This window comes from Diadema antillarum, unplaced genomic scaffold, assembly GCF_040938485.1.
Source record: "Diadema antillarum isolate AM-2024a unplaced genomic scaffold, OU_Dant_1.0 seq00000862_RagTag, whole genome shotgun sequence".
Taxonomy (NCBI): domain Eukaryota; kingdom Metazoa; phylum Echinodermata; class Echinoidea; order Diadematoida; family Diadematidae; genus Diadema; species Diadema antillarum.
In genome coordinates, this window is record NW_027271732.1 from 784049 (window position 1) to 804189 (window position 20141).

Here is a 20141-nt window from a genome sequence, read left to right on the forward strand (position 1 = left end):
TGCATTATGCATCTGCATTTTACACTTAAGCTTCATACCGTAGTGCTAGTTATTGGTTAACATGTGTGTTTACTCAGCTCTGCAGCATAACATGACAGAGATGGAGGCAAAGGTAGTGTGAGAGAAATAGAGAAGGGAGGAGATAAAAGATTGCTCCATCAATTTCAAAGGAATCTTCAATGTATTTACAGTCTTTAGGCGTGTGTGTGCATACAAATTAAGCATATTTCAAGTTACAAGAAGTAGTTCAAGCTATTGTTATAAGTTTTGGTTGATATTCAAGAACAAATATACTTTTTTTGAATGTGAAGAGAAAACTGAAGAAGTCTTTTCTAAATAATGATAATAATAATGATAATAACAAGTAATAAATAACACTTATATAGCATTTAATACTGATGTTTCTAAGTGCATTAATGCAGAATAATTAAAATACAGCATTATGTACAACAACATCAACAAAAATTAGGATTGAGTAAATAGATAAGTTTTCATCAATGATTTAAACTTATCAGCAGAATCAAATGTGTGTCTGTCAGATATGAGTACTAGAAGCATGGAATATTTCACTGTGTAAACATGTTCACAAATTACATGTCTCTCTGATGTAGTACCAAAATAAGATATGAAATAGGAGGCCTGATATCAAATATTCACACAGAACTCCAATAAGTTGCTGCTGAGTGAAGTTCACTTACAATAAATTGGCCAAACAAGGAAAACTTGATTGTGTGAAAGTGTCCACTTTTCCAATTTCAGAATGAACGGATGCTTACACAAAAGTGACATGTCATCTGTGAATTGACATTAATGTGAGCTCACAGTGCAGTCTTGGCAGGGAAAGGCACTGATAGTCATGAACTTAGCATGTAATTGGCTTGTTTGTGATCTCTGACGTTATAACAATCATGAATTGAGATTTTACAACATCTCGTAATACATGCAAGCTGCTATCAATATTTGTGTGCCTTGGAATCTGAAACTCAGTAGAATACAGGGCATTGGAAGTGGATATACATATCATATACATATGTCGTTGTTTTTTATGGACAGAATGTTTAGAGACTGTAATTGGTCTTAAGTTAAAGGACAAGTTCATCCAACTACATGTGTGAATTGAGTAATTGCAGCAATGTTAGTAGAACACGTCAGTGAAAGTTTGAGGAAAATGAGACAATCTGTTCAAAAGTTGTTAATTTCAAAAGTTTCTGTGCAGTCATCACTGGATGAGAAGACTACTACATTTTGTGATGTCATGTGAGTACAACAATATAAGGAAATATTAAGAGAATTCAGCATACTTTCATATTTCTAGCAAAATGAAATCTTACCCTTAACATTTGTCAGTAACAAGTGGAGGGAATATGTACTTTTCTTAATGACGTTTTGTGGAATTCTCTTTATTATTTATTCATATTGTTGTACATACAGGACATTGCAAACTGTAGTATTCTCACTTAGCAATGGCTGCACAGAAATTTTCAACTTCTAGCTGACTTGATACTCTGCATATTTTCATCAAGGTTTTACACATGCAGTATCACATCTTCAGCATTCATACGTATGGGTAGAAATCACTGATCTCATTTGGGGAACAAGATCAGTGGTGGAAATGAGCTGCTCGGCGGAGGTCTGTGCTCTCAGAGTGCTTCTCTAGTGTGGTAATGCTGCTGGGTACTGAAATTACTGACTGTGTTTTGATGTCCACACTAACCCATGTTACAACTGCACTTTTGATTAGCAATTCTACCTTTAATTACTTTGTCTACATCATCAATTTTGCATCTTGGCATCACTTCGTGGAAAAGTTTAATCCAAAACATGCACAGTGAAATGCACCAACTTTCAGTGTGGCATCTGTGTGACAGAAATCAGGATGTATCCTAAAAATTAAAAACAAAAGCAATGTTTATAGGAAGAAAATGTATGTGTATGACTAAATCCAATATAGAATAGAAACAATTTTTTGACTTAAAAACAACTTGTCATTTCTTAATCTTGTGTACTGGTTGCAGTTACATTGGACACCAAGCAGAATTGACATTGACTGCCATTGGAGTACATGCCAATTGAAAATACATGTTTGAGGAACTGTTTAAAACTCCATACACTATATCTCCTCATCACACAGAGCTCACTCAAAAAGATCTAAGAATGATTTTATTGCATTTTCTTTTCATCATTTTTCAAACCACATCACCCTTACATTCACCATTACTGTAAGAGTAATCAGATGCAAACATCTTTGTCAAATTTACTCACGTTATTGAAATTGCAGTTTCAATATCTTTTAGTTATCAAGAACAGGATTGTTGCTCTGACAATGTTCTGTATCATATCAAAGGTTCAAATGTGGCCATGATGTATTACTTTTTATAGAGGATATGGAAAAGCATTTTTTTTTTTTGAGGGGGGGGGGGGGATGCATATCAGCCAGAGAATATGTATATTTTTTCAACTAATGTAATAATTTTCTGTCCACTTAAAAAAAGAAGAAGGTAAAATGCAAAATTTGTGAAGGATTTACCAAAGAAAAAAAAAGGTGGGGATATTTCATTTATTTAAACTCTGCCAACACAGTCCATATTTTGCATTTTAATCATTCAGTTGTGACAGATGAAGGTGTCAAGAAATGTTCATGTTCAGGACCTACAGGTCTTGATGAGACTACTCTGTGGAAATAAAACCAAAATGAATAATAAATAAATAAAAATGTTACATGCCATACAGATATGCCAAATTTACATCAGGAGGTGTGCAGTGTAAAGCAAGTGTATGCAAGTAGGCATTGTGGTTGGGTAAAATACCTTGTATCATTCCTTAGCCACGCTGTATATTGTGTTAAGTACTAGGTAGGTATGAATGCCATTTTTTCACGAAGATACATGTATGTATCTAATGAGTAATGTACGTGATTTGAGCTGTAGGGTTGTGATGACAACATCTTCATAGGAATATTGCTTCTTATCTGTACTCAATTTGCTTTGTGAAATTTGTGTCTTGAGAGCAAAAGTAGTTATATTGCATGAATTACTTACATATTTGAGGACAGTTCTGCTAATTTGTGCACTGATAATTTTAGGAAGAAGGGAGAATATCTGATGCAACAGGTGTCCTAGCACAATAGCTACATGTGTAGGCAATATTTGAATTGTGTGTTTTTTTTTTAGCTCCTATACTCTGTCCATTGTGTCTTTGTCATTATAAAGTAATATTCATATGCTCGGTTGCACTCTCAGCCAATTTTAACATTCAGAACAACTTTCCAGCCGTAAACTCGATGCAGTGAGAGAATGACGTCTTGCAGGGTGTTCAGACGCGAACAATTTATACTACTTACTAGAACGGTATAACTATACGATGAATTTATACATCGGAACGCTGGCTAACGAAACGACATGTAACGAAACGACGTATAGCGAGACGACAGTCAGAGCATCGTTTCAAACTAGAACTCGAAAACGAATCAGCATTCCATCGTGTCCATCGTGCGTCTGAACGTATGGCGACCATAGAACGGTATAACTTGGCGGGGCTTAAAGGAATGGTACAGTATTGGTGGAGATGAGAATTGGGCTTTTAACTTTTTGCGAGATACCAAGAAAACACTTCTGGAATAGTACAGAGCATACCATTCTAAGAGGAATTCAAAGTTTATTTGATGAAAATCAGGTTTGGAATGACTGAAACATCCAAAAACAAAGTACAACAAAGCGATCGTAAAAAAGTGTGGGTCCCACACTTTATTATAATCGCTCTGTTTTGGATATCTCAGCCATTTCAAAACCAATTTTCGTCAAATAAACGTTGAATTCCTCATGGAATTACATGCATTTTCATATTTCATAAGAGGTTTCTCATTATCTCACCAAAAAATGTTAGAAACCCGAAATTAGGTCTCAATCAAAACTATACGATCCCTTTAATGGGAGCAAGCACAAAAGGTGACTTTGTACCTGTCATTCATGACCATAACAACATATGCAGTGAGAAACTGCACATCTATACGCTGTTTATCCAGAATGGTCAAAATTAGCATCTGAACGGTCTGTCGGCTATACGATGATTCTTTATACCTTGTTTCTTTATCGAGTTTTGGTATAAACTGGCTTGCGTCTGAACAGGGGGTTGGTCACAGTTCTATGCTTGCCTTTGCAGGAGTCATTATTTACTGACATCGATCATCACAGCAGCTCAACTCATGTCATTTGTGTTCACATGTTTTTGTTTGCAATATCTCAGCCACTTGACAGTAACTCCTGTGAAACAGCTCTAAGTAGTCTCTGACTGTGTGACAGGGTGGCAAAGAGCCATGTAGCAGCTACATACTACCAGAAGTTCTGGTATTGTGTGTAATGTTTGGTTTATTGCAGTTTTGACCCATGGTCTCATAGTGACTTGAACATAAACTCTTGAATACCTAGAGATGTTTCCTGTACATGAATGTTTGTCAATGCTGTTTTTTGTTGTTTTTGTTTTGTTTTTTGCCATTGTCATGTTAATGTTAATGTTAATACATGTATTTTGATGTTGATAGAAACTTGCAACAGAGGTTTTGATCGAGGTCAAACTATGCAGGTTTTTGTTCATCACAGATGCTACATTTGTAAAGACACAGCAATGCAACAATCATTTTGGGGCAAATTCTGGATAGAGTTAATAGTAAAGTCCATTAGTACTTAAATGAAAAAAATGCAGCTGTAAAATATCCACAGAAGAAAAATGTTACATATTAAGGAAATTGTATACTTTGTAACCAGAGTGCAGCAAACGCAAGTGGAGTGAAAATTTGAGTAACAGAGTTTAAGATGCATTTGGAAAATTATTACCTAAAGGACAGTTTATACCCTTTGTCATCTGACATTTAATTCTTGTAAGAGTTGATGTGGCAGTGATGTTGCTTGCAGTGTATCCTTTTTCTCTTTCACTCTCTGTTCCTTATTTGTGAAAAAAAAAGTTCTTTTTCACTTTAAAAAAATTTAATTATTAAAAATGTCTTTGTGACTCTTCAATCATATACATTAAAGGCATAATCTACCATTTGCAGATGAAGCAAAAAACCAGCATTAGTGCTTCATAATAGTTCTTAAATGTGAGTTAGGGATAGAAACAACCACTGTAGAAATTTGAATCTGTATAATCGATGTTAAGTATTGTTGAATATACAAAATGTGAACAATAGGTATAATAAAAATGTTTCCAGACTAAACTGTCAACAGTTACGGTTTATTGAGAAAAATACTGATATCACCTTATATTTTAGGCTTTATTGGAAAAATTTATATACTAAGATGTTTTGTGATCCAACAGACCTACACATATGCATCAAATGTGATATCTTGAAAAAATTTTAAATCACTGCTCCCAAAGGTAAACAGGACCTTTAAGGATATTGTACGCAGAGATGTCATCATAGACAGATGAGGCTGATTTTTTTTCCTAAGTGTGCAAGAAAATTGAGATTGTATTCCTGTAATGCACAATTAGATAGGAATTTCAAGCAATATGTTTCGTGGTTGTATGATCCCTTTCAAGATCTTTAGGAGTGCCTTGTAAGATGACTTGGCAAAATATCATAGTTTTCATACATCAACGCTAATTCAATTTTGATGTCTTGGTGGTTTGATCTTTGTACAGCTGCATACTTATGCCAGAAGAACTATTCAGAATATGATATTGTTGTATGGGGAAAGAAAGCCCCAGAAAGGGTCAAAGTCTAAAAAGAAAGGAAAAAAAGCATTTTGAGATGTTGATAGCAAACTGAATGAAATTCAACTTGGTACAAGGATTATAGTTCTTTATGGGACCTCACATGTTCTAGTATTGGAAAAGAAGTGAAAAGTCCAGAAGTTCATTTACCATTTACAGTAGTGGTATTCACTGATGTGTGGAAGAGAGCTGAAAGTATTGCAACAATTCATATTGTTTGCCAGATTATACAATGAAAGAAGTAGTAGAAACATGATAGAAGAAATCAGTTAAACTAGGGACTTACTTAACTACGATATTAACCAGTGATAAGACTTTTTTTTTCAAACATAAGGTTTGAGGATCAAGGCACAGCAATGACTTATGGAAAAGTATAGGAATAAATCTTCCAAGGAGGGGTATAGATATATATTATCAGTTTTGACATAATGTCTTACCTGCATCTTGATGAGAGTTTGTTTATTGCTTTATACTAAGTTGTATGTACATGTGTGGCGTAAATGTTACTGTAACCCTATGAGTAACAAAAGCATGATTATTAATGTCAATAGTATTGTAAGTTTCTTTTTTGTTAGTGGACATTGTACTGATACTATGTTGGTTTTATTGCAGTGCTACCAACTATCTTTATTGGTTTTTGTTTGTTTCTTTGTTTGTTTGTTTGTTATTTGATATTATCGATGAATCAGCCTCACAAAAGTGGCCTACTGTGTGAGATGAAATTTTCTTGTGTAAAAGATATTTTTGTGAATTGCCATTGGTCAGACATGTTCATGTGCTGTTGATTTTGTGGTTCCGAGGGTCTATGCTAAAGTTGCTTTACCTTTAATGAAATAAGTGTATAAGAAATTAGTACTTGATGTTTTTACTCAATGATTCCCCATATATCTCTATGTCGTGGCCCACAGTGTGTGCTCGACCTCCATGAGTTACTAGTTGCGCATGATCCAGCACTGGCATGGCTTAATTTTTGTAGAAATATTTTCTGGTATTCTTTAAGGTTCCAAGGCCATTTGTGAAATTTGCAAAAATTTCACCTCCTATAGTATTAAGTTAGGCCTAGCCTTGGGTAAACTGGGTATATCATATGGAATGCTTCTTGAATGAAATAGATATTTCATTGTAATTGGATTAATTGAAAATGAAGTAATTCTCAAAATGACATCAGGTTTATGTCCATACCACAAGAGGGTTTCGCATACCTAATAATTCTTTTTCCCTTGTCCAGGCCAACCCCAACCTGGTGGTCAAGTTTGCAGATACAGAAAAGGAGCGCCAACTTCGCCGCATGCAGCAGATGTCCAGCTCCATGGGCCTTTTTAACCAGATGACCACTGTTAACTCCCCAATGTCCATCTATGGTAGTTACCAGGTAAGTTTTAAATGATAACGTGTTCTTTCCTAACATGGAAGGCAACACATTTCCATATTGTAATATAATTATTGGGGAGTGGAACTTGTGATTAAATGATACTTGGGAAAAACACCACAGATGAATTCCTTCATGCTGTAAAGGAAATGAGTAAGTGCTGTGAAAATTGAAGAATGCTAATGGAACACATTATCCCAAGATAAGTCAGGAAAGGTTTATACAGTGTTGAATGGAGTCATCATACCTATATAAACTATTGTAAATTAGAAGCCTCCTGCCTTCACTGTATCGATAGTATGGTACTAAATATGCCAGTCAGAAAAGAGGCTAAGGATAGTCCAGGATTAAGGATAGTTCAGGGCTAAGAAAACCAGGTGAGAAAAGGGCTTAAAAAGGTGGTTCTGTTTTCCAGCCTCATGGAATTATTAGATGTACATTATAGTGCCAGTCACGTGAAATGACAAAAGCTTGCGGCCCAACAATTATTCACAAAATTACTGAAAATTTTAAAGCCATCATTAAAATAACAGCTTTTACGGTATTCATGCATATATTGCTGCTATGAAGTACTTTGAATTATGTAGTGAACTGCAAACCAACTCTTAACTTTACAAAATACAGTAATGACTAGATGTTGTTCATTTTCCTTTTACAGTGGTTACCAGCTACACCTGATAGAGCGGAATTTCTTAGATGTACATATGTAGTCATTGAAAACCTATACCAAGACCTAGACCAATGTCCAGAACCTTCTGACTGTCAATCAATTAGAATCTTGATTATGAAACATGCATTTCATTCTTCAGTTGCAATCATATTCAAATGTTATTAGCATGAAGTCAACTCAGTTTTATAATTTATCATTCAACAAGTATATTCAAAATCACTATGTACTTCCCTTGATACAGCAATTGCATTTCATTTTATTTCATTTTTCCATATCTTGATAATACCAAATTCACATAAAGGAAAAAAAAAATCACTTTTGAAAGCAGATGAAAAGGCATATAAAAGTGAAGTAAATACAAATGTGTACATGAAATAGACATTAAAGAAGAAATCTATCCCAAATATAAATATACTCTAAAAGAAAGAGAAAATAAATCCTGACAGAACATTGCAAATATCATGACAAAAATCGGATAAGAAATAAGGAAGATATGACATTTTTTCATTTCACATTTCTTCAGAAAACATTTCTTGACCAGTCCTTGTGAATATTTAATGAGCTAGTTGTCCCCGCCGAACGAGTTCGAGCAGGGGACTATGAAACGGGCTCCGTACGTGTGTGTGTCCGTGTGTCCGTCCCTGTGTATATGTGTGCGTCCGTGTGTGATCAAAATGTTCAATTTGCTACTTCTCTGTCATTTATGAGCCAATTTTGATTCTGTTTGCTTTTTATGATAACACTACATGGGAGCTTTGAAACTTCTACACAGAATTTCAGTTGTGACCTTTGACCTTTGACCTATATTGTACATTTTGCTACAAAATGCTACTCCTTCGCCATTTCTAACCCGATTTCGATTCTGTTTGCTTTAGATGAGGGCTTCAAAACTTCTACACAGAATTTTGACCTTTGACTTCTTTGACCTTTGACCTTGATTTTTGACCTATATTGTACATTTTGCTACAAAATGCTACTCCTTCGCCATTTCTAACCCGATTTCGATTCCGTTTGCCTTATGTGATGACACTACGTGAGGGCTTCAAAACTTCTACACAGAATTTTGACCTTTGACTTCTTTGACTTCTTTGACCTTGATTTTTGACCTGTATTGTACATTTTGCTACAAAATGCTACTCCTTCGCCATTTCTAACCCGATTTCGATTCCGTTTGCTTTATGTGATGGCACTAGGTGAGGGCTTCAAAACTTCTACACAGACTTTTGACCTTTGACTTCTTTGACCTTTGACCTTGATTTCTGACCTATATTGTACATTGGCTACAAAATGCTAATCCTTCGCCATTTCTTACCCGATTTCGATTCCGTTTGCTTTATGTGATGGCACTAGGTGAGGGCTTCAAAACTTGTACACAGAATTTTGACCTTTGACTTCTTTGACCTTTGACCTTGATTTTTGACCTGTATTGTACATTTTGCCACAAAATGCTACTCCTTTGCCATTTCTAACCCAATTTCGATTCGGTTTGCTTTATGTGATGGCACTAGGTGAGGGCTTCAAAACTTCTACACAGAATTTTGACCTTTGACTTCTTTGACCTTTGACATTGATTTTTGACCTACATTTTATTGTACATTGGCTACAAAATGCTACTCCTTCGCCATTCCTAACCCGATTTCGATTCCGTTTGCTTTATGTGATGGCACTAAGTGAGGGCTTCAAAACTTCTACACAGAATTTTGACCTGCGACTGCTTTGACCTTTGACCTTGATTTTTTACCTATATTGTACATTTTGCTACAAAATGCTACTTCCGGCGGGAACATATATTACGCACCGCGTAATTTCTACTTTTCCTTGTTATTGATGTCATGCCCTCGCAGTTTTTATACCCCCGCCACACATAGTGTGAAGGGGGTATATAGGAATCACCGTGATGTTGGTTGGGCAGTCGGGCGGTCGGTCGGTCTGTTGCAAAATCTTGCGTCGCGAACTCCTACAGTTTTGAAGCAATTTAAATGAAACTTAGGGTAAATGATGATATTGAGGTATAGATGTGCAAGACATGTTTTTTGTGTTTGTCGGACAATGCATTGCCATGGTAACCATAATTTTACCAAAACCTTGTGGATTAGATAAAACTTCCATAGTATTTATGCAATCAATTTCAAAATTGGTATCAATGATCATCTATAGGTGTAGTTATGCAAGATACTCTTTGTGTTTGTACTTGACAAAGCGTTGCCATGGTAACCGCATATTTTCTTCGAAATCTTGTGGAGTGAACAACTTCCACAGTTTTGATGCAATTGAAATCAAATTTGGTAGGCATTATGGCCTTGAGGCATAGATGTGGAACACATAATTTTTGTGTTTGTCGGACAAAGCGTTGCCATGGTAACCATAATTTTACCAAAACCTTGTGGATTGAATAACTTCCACATCATTCAAGCAATTAAGGTCAAATTTAGTATGTATGGTGATCGGAAGGTGTAGTTATGCAAGACACCAATGTGTTAATATAAGAAAAATTTGTTGCCATGGTAACAGCTCATTTTTGTATCAAATTGAACCATTTAATCTATGAAGGTGAAATTTGGTGTGTATGATGCTCTTTAAGTGTAGTTTTGCAAAATGTCCTTTGTATTTGTATCGGACAATGCATTACCATGGTAACCGCATGTTGTTGTTTTTAAAATCCTGTGGCGTGAACTTCTTCCACAGTTTTCAAGCAATTGAAACCAAATTTGGTAGGCATTATGGCCCTGAGGTATAGATGTGGAACACATAATTTTTGTGTTTGTCACACAAACCGTTGCCATGGTAACCACAATTTTACCAAAACCTTGCAGATCAAATAACTTTTCCATCATTCAAGCAATTAAAGTCAAATTTAGTATGTATCATGATCTAGAAGTGTAGTTTTGCAAGACACCAATGTGTTAGTTTAAGGAAAATGTGTTGCCATGGTAACCACTCATTTTTGTATCAAAATAAACCAAGCTATTACGGTCAAATTTGGTGTGTATGATGGTCTTTAAGTGTAGTGATGCTGGGGGAAAACATGTTTCCATTTGCTGTAAGTTTTATACTCAGTGTCAACTCTGTAATTGTACAGTAAACTAAAATTATTCTGTTTCCAATTCGACAAGTGCACAAATTTGGTATTAACGTCATTGCCCTCATGACATCACATACTATAAAGCAACACTAGGGGCGGGGGTATTAATCACCTTCAGTGGTAATTCTAGTTTATTATGTTATGTATTAAATTCAGATTTTTTTTTTTTAGCTAATACAGGTAAAAGCATATTCCCATACCAAAATATATCAGAGTTAACATTTGTTCTTTTTTATTTTGGGCGGTTTTAAAGCAAGTCTCATATCTATACAGCTGAAACATGAGATTTTTGTCATTTCTGTATATGAAATGAATAAGAAATTGTGAGAGCATAGCATCATCAACATGCTGATTTGAATATTTTTAACGACTAGTCAAGAAGTGTTTTCCAAAAATTTTTGAAATTTGAAAATGTCATAACTTACTTATTTCTTAACCAATTTTGATCATTTTTGCACTGTTCTGTAGGGAATATTTTTCTCTTATCTTAATGAAATTGATACAATTCTGGAGTGGATTTCTTCTTTAAATAACCAAGTAATATATGTACATGATATACACACCTACATATAATGTCATACATACACATCATATACAGAACAAATTGAAATAGCATTAAATTGAAGTTACGTCCAAGTAAAGAATAGAAAGTAGTTTCTCGTCCAGATTTTTAGAGAGAAAGTGATGATGGAGGACCTTTAATACAATACAATACAATTGGATCATTTATATAGCGCTCTTACACAGTCAGTGACTGGTTTCACCGCACTTTACAATGTAATTCAGTCACAGATTGGCTTAAAAAAGAAAGGTCTTAAGATTCTTCTTGAAGACATCAAGGGATGGGGAAATCAGACGAACCGAGGTAGATCATTCCACAATCGCAGTGCAGCCATCATAAAAGCATTGTCTCCCGCTCTGCTGTTAGTTTTGGGTACATGGAGCAAGGTGCTATCTGCACTTGAACATACTGTAAAACGGGGAATGTTCGCGTGCATTTTAATTTCACGAATTTCGAGCGCAAAGATTCGCAAAATTAAAATGCACGCGATAGTTTTTGTCTACACTATATGCATTGAATGCCAGTGGCAGTTTGTGAAAATTTCATGGCGCAGAAAAGGCCTTCGGCTCCAATTCCCGAAAAATCCATGCCGCGAATATATCATGTTTTACAGTAGTCCAGGTCGAGCAGAATATTATGGGATGATATGAGATCTAAGATAAGTAGGAGCTTTCCCTTGAAGACACTTGTACACAATTGTCAAGATCTAGAAAGCAATGCGCTGTGTGCCTGGTAGCCAATGTAGCTGCTTCAGCAAGGGAGTGACATGATCACGCCTACAGCACATGAAGATGAGTTTTGCTGTACAATTCTGTACCCTCTAAAGGTGCTGGACCTGATGAGAATTGATGCCATAAAGCAGCAAGTTGGCGTAATCCAGTCTGGATGCAAAAATGGCTCTGACGGCATCCTCACATGCTTTCCTGTCAGTGAATGGTCTAATGCGAGCTGTGTTTGACAGATGGTAATGGAGTCCGTGACAGAGATCTGAAACATGCTTCCTATTTGATGTCTTCATATTTTTTATCTGAAGCCACTGCGCAGCACAAGGGGCTAGTGTAGTTTTGCACTGCCTCGTATAATGCCAAATGAATGCAGACTTACTAAATGTGTATTCCGAGTTTTACATTTTGACGTTACAGTATACGAAAGTGATTTGAGCGAAGAGTGTCCTTAGATGGCTTCAACTGGACTGTCCTGAGTAGTATTTATATACTGTTACTGACAACCACTGTATTAAATGGCTTTCACATAATAATAGCAGACATTCACTGCAAGTCAAAGCATGACTTTGTTGTCAGTCTGATGATACACACGATCCAGGATATCTGTAGCTAGAGTCCATTAATGCATTTTGTCTACTTCATGCAGCAAATGCTCCACCAGCAGGCGGCCCTGATGACTGTGGCCCAGCAGTCCCCTGCAGCCTACATGAACCCCATGGCTGCCCTCTCTGCTGCCCAGCAGATGAACCAAATGAATGCTGTGGCTGCCAATGGCTTTCCAGCAGGTACTGCAGCAACCATCCCTACTACTGGAGAACATCTTCTAGGTGGGAAGTCCTTGATGCACAAGTTACAATTTTGTTTGTTTTGTGATGCTATTTGCAGTAAAGTATTCATGGCATTTTCTGTGTTACCATGATGTTTTTAAAAGTGGCTGTAACTAGATTCAGATCTGTTATTAAACTGAAGTTGCTTGTATCTTACGGTGATTTTTTTCCTCATGAAAGTAACATTACATGGAGGATTATTTCCATTTAGGCTCATACTAGATGTGCTGACTAATGACATTGTATGTGGAATGATATGTACACCATATGATATGACATGTTGTTATTAGAAACAATGACTGAATATCAGAAGCATTTGATCAGTGCTATCTTTGTTACGCTCGTCTGCTGGTCTCTTTTGTCTTGTGTAGTGCCAGCACCAGGAGGCGGCCAGTCTGCTGTAAACTGTGCTGTTAGCACCCCCACCCTCCCTTCCCCCACCATGCCCACATACACTCTGGCTGCACAGACAAATGGACAGGCAGACGCACTCTACACCAATGGCCTACAGTACCCAGGGGAGTATGCAGGTAGGCAAGGAAAAATTGTGAAGGGTCTCTTGCAATCTGCAAGATGCTTCCCAGAGGTCGACAAGGAGCAGCAAGCAAGACAACTTGTAGAGAAAAGCAGCCAATATTGGGGGGGGGGGGGGGGGTGAAGAAAGAGGGGGAAAAAAGGAAAGGAGGGAGAGGGAGGTAGGTACTGCAGATATGGCAAGGTAAACAGAGCAACATAGACAGAAAATGTGCCTGGAACATTTAGAGGAAAACACTCTCAGATAATGGGGGAGATTGAAGTTTGAATTCTTATTAGTGAATTTTGTGGGGGGAGGGGACATGCCAAATATTGAAATTTAGAGTATAACCATTGAAGAGGTTTTGTTTGTTTTTCATTTGCATAGGGAAATATAAAGGAAACAGATGATATTCATCTGTATTGGGAGAACTGTAGATGAGGAAAATATTTTAAAGAGAGTTGAAGAGGAAATCTGAGGAGGATGTTATGCAGTTTGAAGCAGGAAATGATTGAGGGAGGCAACGGAAGGGAGATGAAATGGAGGGAGAGAAAAAGAAAGAGAGAGAGAGAGAAGGGCCAGGTAAGTGATGGTGGAAGGGGGTAAGGACAGAGTTGAGCCATCGACACTGGATGAGAAACCCGCAAGTCAAACATTTGCCTTCCCTGAAATAATTCCATGGGAGCTCAAAGATCCTTACCTCCAAGAATATTTATTTTCAGACATAGCTGAGTGTTTTGACAAACAGATGGTCTATCCATATGAAATCTGACAAATGTAGCAGTGATGCTTCTCTTGAAGTTCACCATACTATCGAGGAAAAGGAATCAAGAAATTCATGTATGACCCTGGTTCTGGTACTTCATGAAATATTGAAGCGTATATTGTATCACAGTAGGCATATACTGTCATGAACTTGTGAAAGTCTGTGACACTAATTTCAGTTGTCATATTTTAAAGTAGCCTAGGCGAGCTGAAAGAAAGGAAATTAAGAAGATTTATTCTGATAACTTGTCCCTTTTTTTTTTTGCGTGTATTCATTGAAGAAATAGATTGAACAGTTTTATCTTGTATTTTGCATCTGTGACACTAATTTCAGTTGTCATATTTTAACGCAGCCTAGGCAAGCTGAAAGAAGGAAATTAAGAAGATTTATTCTGATAACTTGTCCCCTTTTCTTGCATGCATTCATTGAAGAAATAGATTGAACAGATTTATCTTGTATTTTGCAAGCCCATTCATTCTGCATGCCCTTTTTGTAGTGATCAGTGTGATTCATGTTTTCCAGAGGGTAGACCTCCAAACTGTCTATTTCTTGTCTCAGTCGCTGAGATTGAGTATCACAAATACGCATTGAATGCTCTCACACACCTTACTGTAGTGGGGTTAAAAAGGGGATTCATCAGTAGATGAAGCATAATAAATTGTACCCTTAAACTTGGCATGGTACTTGAGCAAATAATTTTCATGTTTATTTGAAGGTATCAATATTAACTGCTGTTTAAATTAAACAAAATTATTGTCATGTTTTTACAAGCGTTTTCATGCACAATGAATGAGAGCAGTCAGAAAAAGAAAAAAAAAATATATATATATGCCTATATGAGGAGGTTGGGACCAAGCACTTTTCCTCAATATAGCCAATATCTCATTATGTCAGTTAGCTTTAAAAAAAAAAGCTGAACATACAAACACTTATCTGTACATGTGAGACTACAGATCACATTTCAATTAATATAGATAACCTGCAATGTGTGTGAGAGATTTTACTCACCTTTATGTATAAAGGGATGTTTTTGGGCAATGAAATACAATTTTAAGAATGTGTTCCTTAATGAATGTTCAAATTTGTAATAGTTTATGTGCGATTGTGTCATGTTCGTCCGGTAAATGATGTGATGTTACTGGCAAGCATGAGTTGTGTGTGGAAGATTCGAACATGTTAGGCATAATGTGTAGTGTGACACATTTTGTGTTTATGTACAGTATGCGCATGTGTGCATAGATTGGGAATTCCCTAGTAGAAAGCCAATCACAACATCAGGAGATTGCCTCACACCTGCTAAGTCATAATGATGTGGATGCATAGGGCCATATGTGGGCCGTACATACTCCAGTAATCTCTGTGCATGTAGACATACATACACATGAACAACATGCAGAGCTAGGTGGAGTGCATTCTAGAAAATATACAAAATACAGTTTGCCTCACATTGAGCAGTAGAATCTTTGAACATGACAGCACAGGCAAAGTAAAGACATTAATATGATATGGACTGGCCTACTTATGGACGTAAATATGGGTCTCGCACAATAACACTAACACCAGCACCAAACTTGAAATGACGATGATTATCCCTAGGGGCTTGTGTTGGCTAATGGGGAAAAAGCATGTAAATCGCTAACACAAACAGTGGGGCTTGGTTCACACAGACGACATTCAACACCAAGCCCAGCACCAGCAACCGGAAATAAGTCATAATTTTGAGGTCAACCTCCCAACACCAACTGATTTCAGGTTCGGTTTTATCACTGGTGCTCGTGCTGAGATAGCACTAGCACTAAGCACTAACACCGAACTTGAAATCACCCATTGTGGGAGCCAGCGCCTTTGAATGTTGCTACAGGTAAATGGGGCTATGTAAATGCTGTTTCATCATCATCATCATCCTTCCCAGCTCCAGAAGATGATGAAAAAAAAAAGACACGCTTGCAGAAAATACCAATAACCAGATATCAGCCTTATTGATACAATCTGTGCACAATTTGCAAGCCTAATAGAAACCAACTTCTGTGGATTTTACTATGCATGAACACAGCGTCTTCAATAATAAACTGAATATCAATGTTTTATATAAACACATTAGTTACAGATGAATTAATTCTGCAGTGATTTATCAAGGGTAGAGAAAAAGTAGTCGTGACAAGAGTAACAAAGACACATGAAATGAACCTGGTGTGTATTTACCTATTTCTCAACCATTTCCTTTCTTATTAGCTGCCAACCCAGCAGCAGTGGCTGCTGCTGCCACAGCAGTTGCCACTGACCCTCTCCAGCAGGCCTACACTGGGATGCAGCAGTATGCAGGTCAGTCTACGTAGCTTACTGTATCACATTCCTTATATCAGTCTCATGATTTCAGGGGATTCCAGGAGAAATTCAGTGGTAAAGGCTAAGGGTCACTACACATCATCTACGTACGAGTGAATCAAGTTTCACTCTGTGACTCTCCTAGTCGTTGGCAAAAGATTTTTTTTCCCATGCTTTGCCAGTTTTAGCAATAAAAGGAGTTGCTGTTCTTGTTGTTGCGTATTGTTCTACACATTGTCGTAAAACTTGTGCTTTATGATATCTCCAATTGGCAAACATATTACAGTAAATCTTGCACACTGTAATTTGTAGCAACATACGATAATTTGTCATGTGTTGCGATCCTATACAGTGCTTTTGTCTGTCAACCTCGGGCTTCTCATATCCTACGTGTTCCCACATAATTAGCTTGCCTTGAACTCATCACTGGTATCTGTATTATTTTTCATTAACCAAGCTACCTACCCTGCTGCTTTTGGGGGTCTGTCCCAGGGGTTTGCCACCACTGCCACCCAGCAGCAAGTCATCCCCACAGCACCTCAGAGGGAGGGTGAGTATGGTAAATAACACTCACTTCTTTCTTTTTTTCTATGTTGTGTCTTCCCATTAATCACCTGTCTCTCCCTCTAGACAACATTTTCATGCCCCCCTGATTTGTGTTCACAGACCATTTGTGTCACTTCTGTATTCCATTCTTTTGCTCTGTGACAGCCACACCTGACCCATAACAGTTAGCACTGTGCTTGAACCTTTGTCACTCTGTGCCAATCAGGTTGACTTCTCCACCCATTTGTTTCTGTATTCAGGAACTTAAGTGTTATTGTGCCTGTATCCTTTCACAGTACCCAGATTTCACCCACTGACATCATGGTTTGTGTCTGCTTATTTTTCATTTTTCTTCTCTCTTTTTCAGCTAATTTTTATCAGTGTTTGGTGTGGTTCTCCTTCTAATGTAATATTTCTTTCTGTCCCTTTTAGCTCACCTGAGCCAAAGGCTCAAGTGAGCTATTGTGATCGTTCTTCGTCCGTCATCCGCCCCTTTTACATTTTCATCTTCTTCTTGAAAACCCCAAGACCAATTCTCACCAAACTTGGCAGGTAGCATCCCTAGGGGTTAGGATCTCAATTTGTTAAAATGGGTACCATGCCCCACCCAGGGGGCCCCCAGGGGGGGGGGGCCAAAACCTCCCAAAATTAAGGAATCTTTAAAAATCTTCTTCTCTAGAACCAGAAGTGATAGAGCTAAGTTAATACTATGAGTTAGTACATTAATGACTGTAGTTCCAAGTTTGTTCATGGCGGAATCAGGGGTACCCCCCTTGGGACCCGGGGGGGGGGGGGGGGGGGGGGGGGAGGTCCAAATGGGGCCTAAATTGTACATTTTCATCTTCTTCTTGAAAACCTCGCGATGGATTTTCACCAAACTTGGCAGGTAGCATCCCTAGGGGGTTAGGATCTCAATTTTTTAATATGGGCACCATGCCCCACCCAGGGGGCCCCAGGGGGCCCAACACCCCCCCCCCCAAATTAAGGAATCTTTAGAAATCTTCTTCTCTAGAACCACACATGATAGAGCTAAGTTAATACTATGAGTGAGTACATTGATGACTGTAGTTTCAAGTTTGTTCATGGCGGAATCAGGGGTGCCCCCCTTGGGACCCAGGGGAGGGGGTGTGGAGGGGTCCTGATGGGGCCTAAATTGTACATTTTTCATCTTCTTCTTGAGATCCCCATGACCCATTTTCACCAAACTTGGCAGGTAGCATCCCTAAGGGCATAGGATCTCAATTTGTTCAAATGGGCACAGTGTCCCACCTGGAGGGCCCCAAGGGACCCAAACCTCCCAAAATTAAGGAATCTTTAAAAATCTGCTCTAGAATCAGAAGTGATACAACTAAGTTAATACTATGAGTTAGTACATTAATGACTGTAGTTTCAAGTTTGTTCAAGCAGATCCAGGGGTGCCCCCCTTGCAGGCAGGGGGAGGGGTGGGGAGGTCCAAATTGGGGCCTAAATTGTACATTTTCATCTTCTTCTTGAAAGCCTCATGATGGATGTTCACCAAACTTGGCAGGTAGTATCCCTAGGGGTTACAATCTCAATTTGTTAAAATGGGCACCATGCTCCACACAGGGAGGCCCCAGGGGACCTCAATCCCCCCAAATTAAGGAATCTTTAACCCTAAAAAGACTGGGCTATTTTGGTAGCTCGAAAGACTGGGGGGGGCCTCAAGGGCCCCCCCCCCCAAGATCTCGGCCGTGGATCGCGCGATCGCCGCGGAACTTTGCACAATGGTAGCGTGCGATGTAATCTACAAGATCGTGTTTTTAAATTTTCCAAAATAGACTTCTTCTATTTTATTTTGATTAATTATGATAATTTATGCAAGAAATCAGAATCTTTCATCTAAATCAGTAAATAAAGCTCCAAAAGTGCTCATTTTTGGTATAATTAATCTTTGTGGCATTCTTAGCAAATGTACTTGAAAAAAAATTCAGTATCAAAATTAATTTCTTATTTATTTTATTGTTTCATTAATTTCTTATGTATTTCCTTGTTTTTTCGACCTTTTGTTTTTGTTGTTTTTTGTAACAAAATTTGTCACAGACACTTTTTGAAGCATAATACTCCTAAAACAAACTAATTTTAGCCATTGAGAGTAAAAATAAGCATATTTATATGAACCATGTGAAAAAACTCAATTTGCATTGACTTTGTACACAAAATCACATTTTTTAGCCATTTTTGGCCTCACGTGCATGTACAAAAAGTCATGTAACTTCAGAACCGTACTCCCAGGCGTCACAAATTTGGTGTCAAAATGTGCGGGAAACTCAAAAGAAAAAAGTCATGGAGCATCGCGGCGAGAGCATTGCGTGTTGCAGAGTAATTGTGCGACATGTCAAGGGGGGGGCCTCCGAGGCCCCCCCCCCCAGTGCAGTTAGGGTTAAAAAAGTGCTCTTCTCTAGAACCAGAAGTGATAGAGCTAAAATTGATACTATGAGTGGGGGGGGGGGGGGGTCCAAATTTGGGCCCTAATTGTACATTTTCATCTTCTACTTGAGAATGCCTGGTCAAATTTTGGTAGAGCTGTGTGTAATTTAGATTAGTGACTACGTGAAAGGTGAACCTGCGATACTCAGGTGAGCGCTAGACCCGCGGGTCTCTTGTTTGTTTATTTCACCTCCTACACTTTATATCATTCTATTTATTTCACTTTCTTTGACACATAATGTCAGCTTCTTCTCTTCCCCTTCTTCCCACTTCCTATTCTGTCAGTACAGTATGCTGTTCCCCATGGTAAGAATGCATATTGGCTTTTAAATGAAAGATAGTTTGACAATGGGGTACTGTAGAGTTTGTACAGCCAACCCATAAGATAAGGTTTACCATATGATTTGTCTTCAGCTGTGAATGGGAGCAAGAGAGTGATTGTTAGTGTGTAAAGATGTTTGTCTCATGGTAAGTAAAGATATGAAGTACTTTGTTATTTTTACATTGCAGTGTGTGCACTATGGAGAATAAAGTGATGAAATTAACAAAACATAAAACAAAACTTTCCCCCATTCTCTCACCCACCTCAATCAGTCTT

The 20141-nt window shown here is 37.8% G+C and overlaps 1 protein-coding gene across 1 annotated transcript in view; it reads left to right on the plus strand.

Annotated features, from left to right (window-relative positions):
• LOC139740590 (CUGBP Elav-like family member 4) overlaps positions 1 to 20141 on the plus strand; it is an 87385-nt gene that overhangs the window by 52179 nt on the left and 15065 nt on the right. Inside the window, exons 2-6 of the mRNA XM_071651177.1 lie at positions 6938 to 7081; positions 12764 to 12944; positions 13316 to 13474; positions 16457 to 16546; positions 17007 to 17099. Coding sequence (XP_071507278.1) covers positions 6938 to 7081; positions 12764 to 12944; positions 13316 to 13474; positions 16457 to 16546; positions 17007 to 17099 — 667 coding nt within the window. The remainder of the gene's footprint in view (positions 1 to 6937; positions 7082 to 12763; positions 12945 to 13315; positions 13475 to 16456; positions 16547 to 17006; positions 17100 to 20141) is intronic.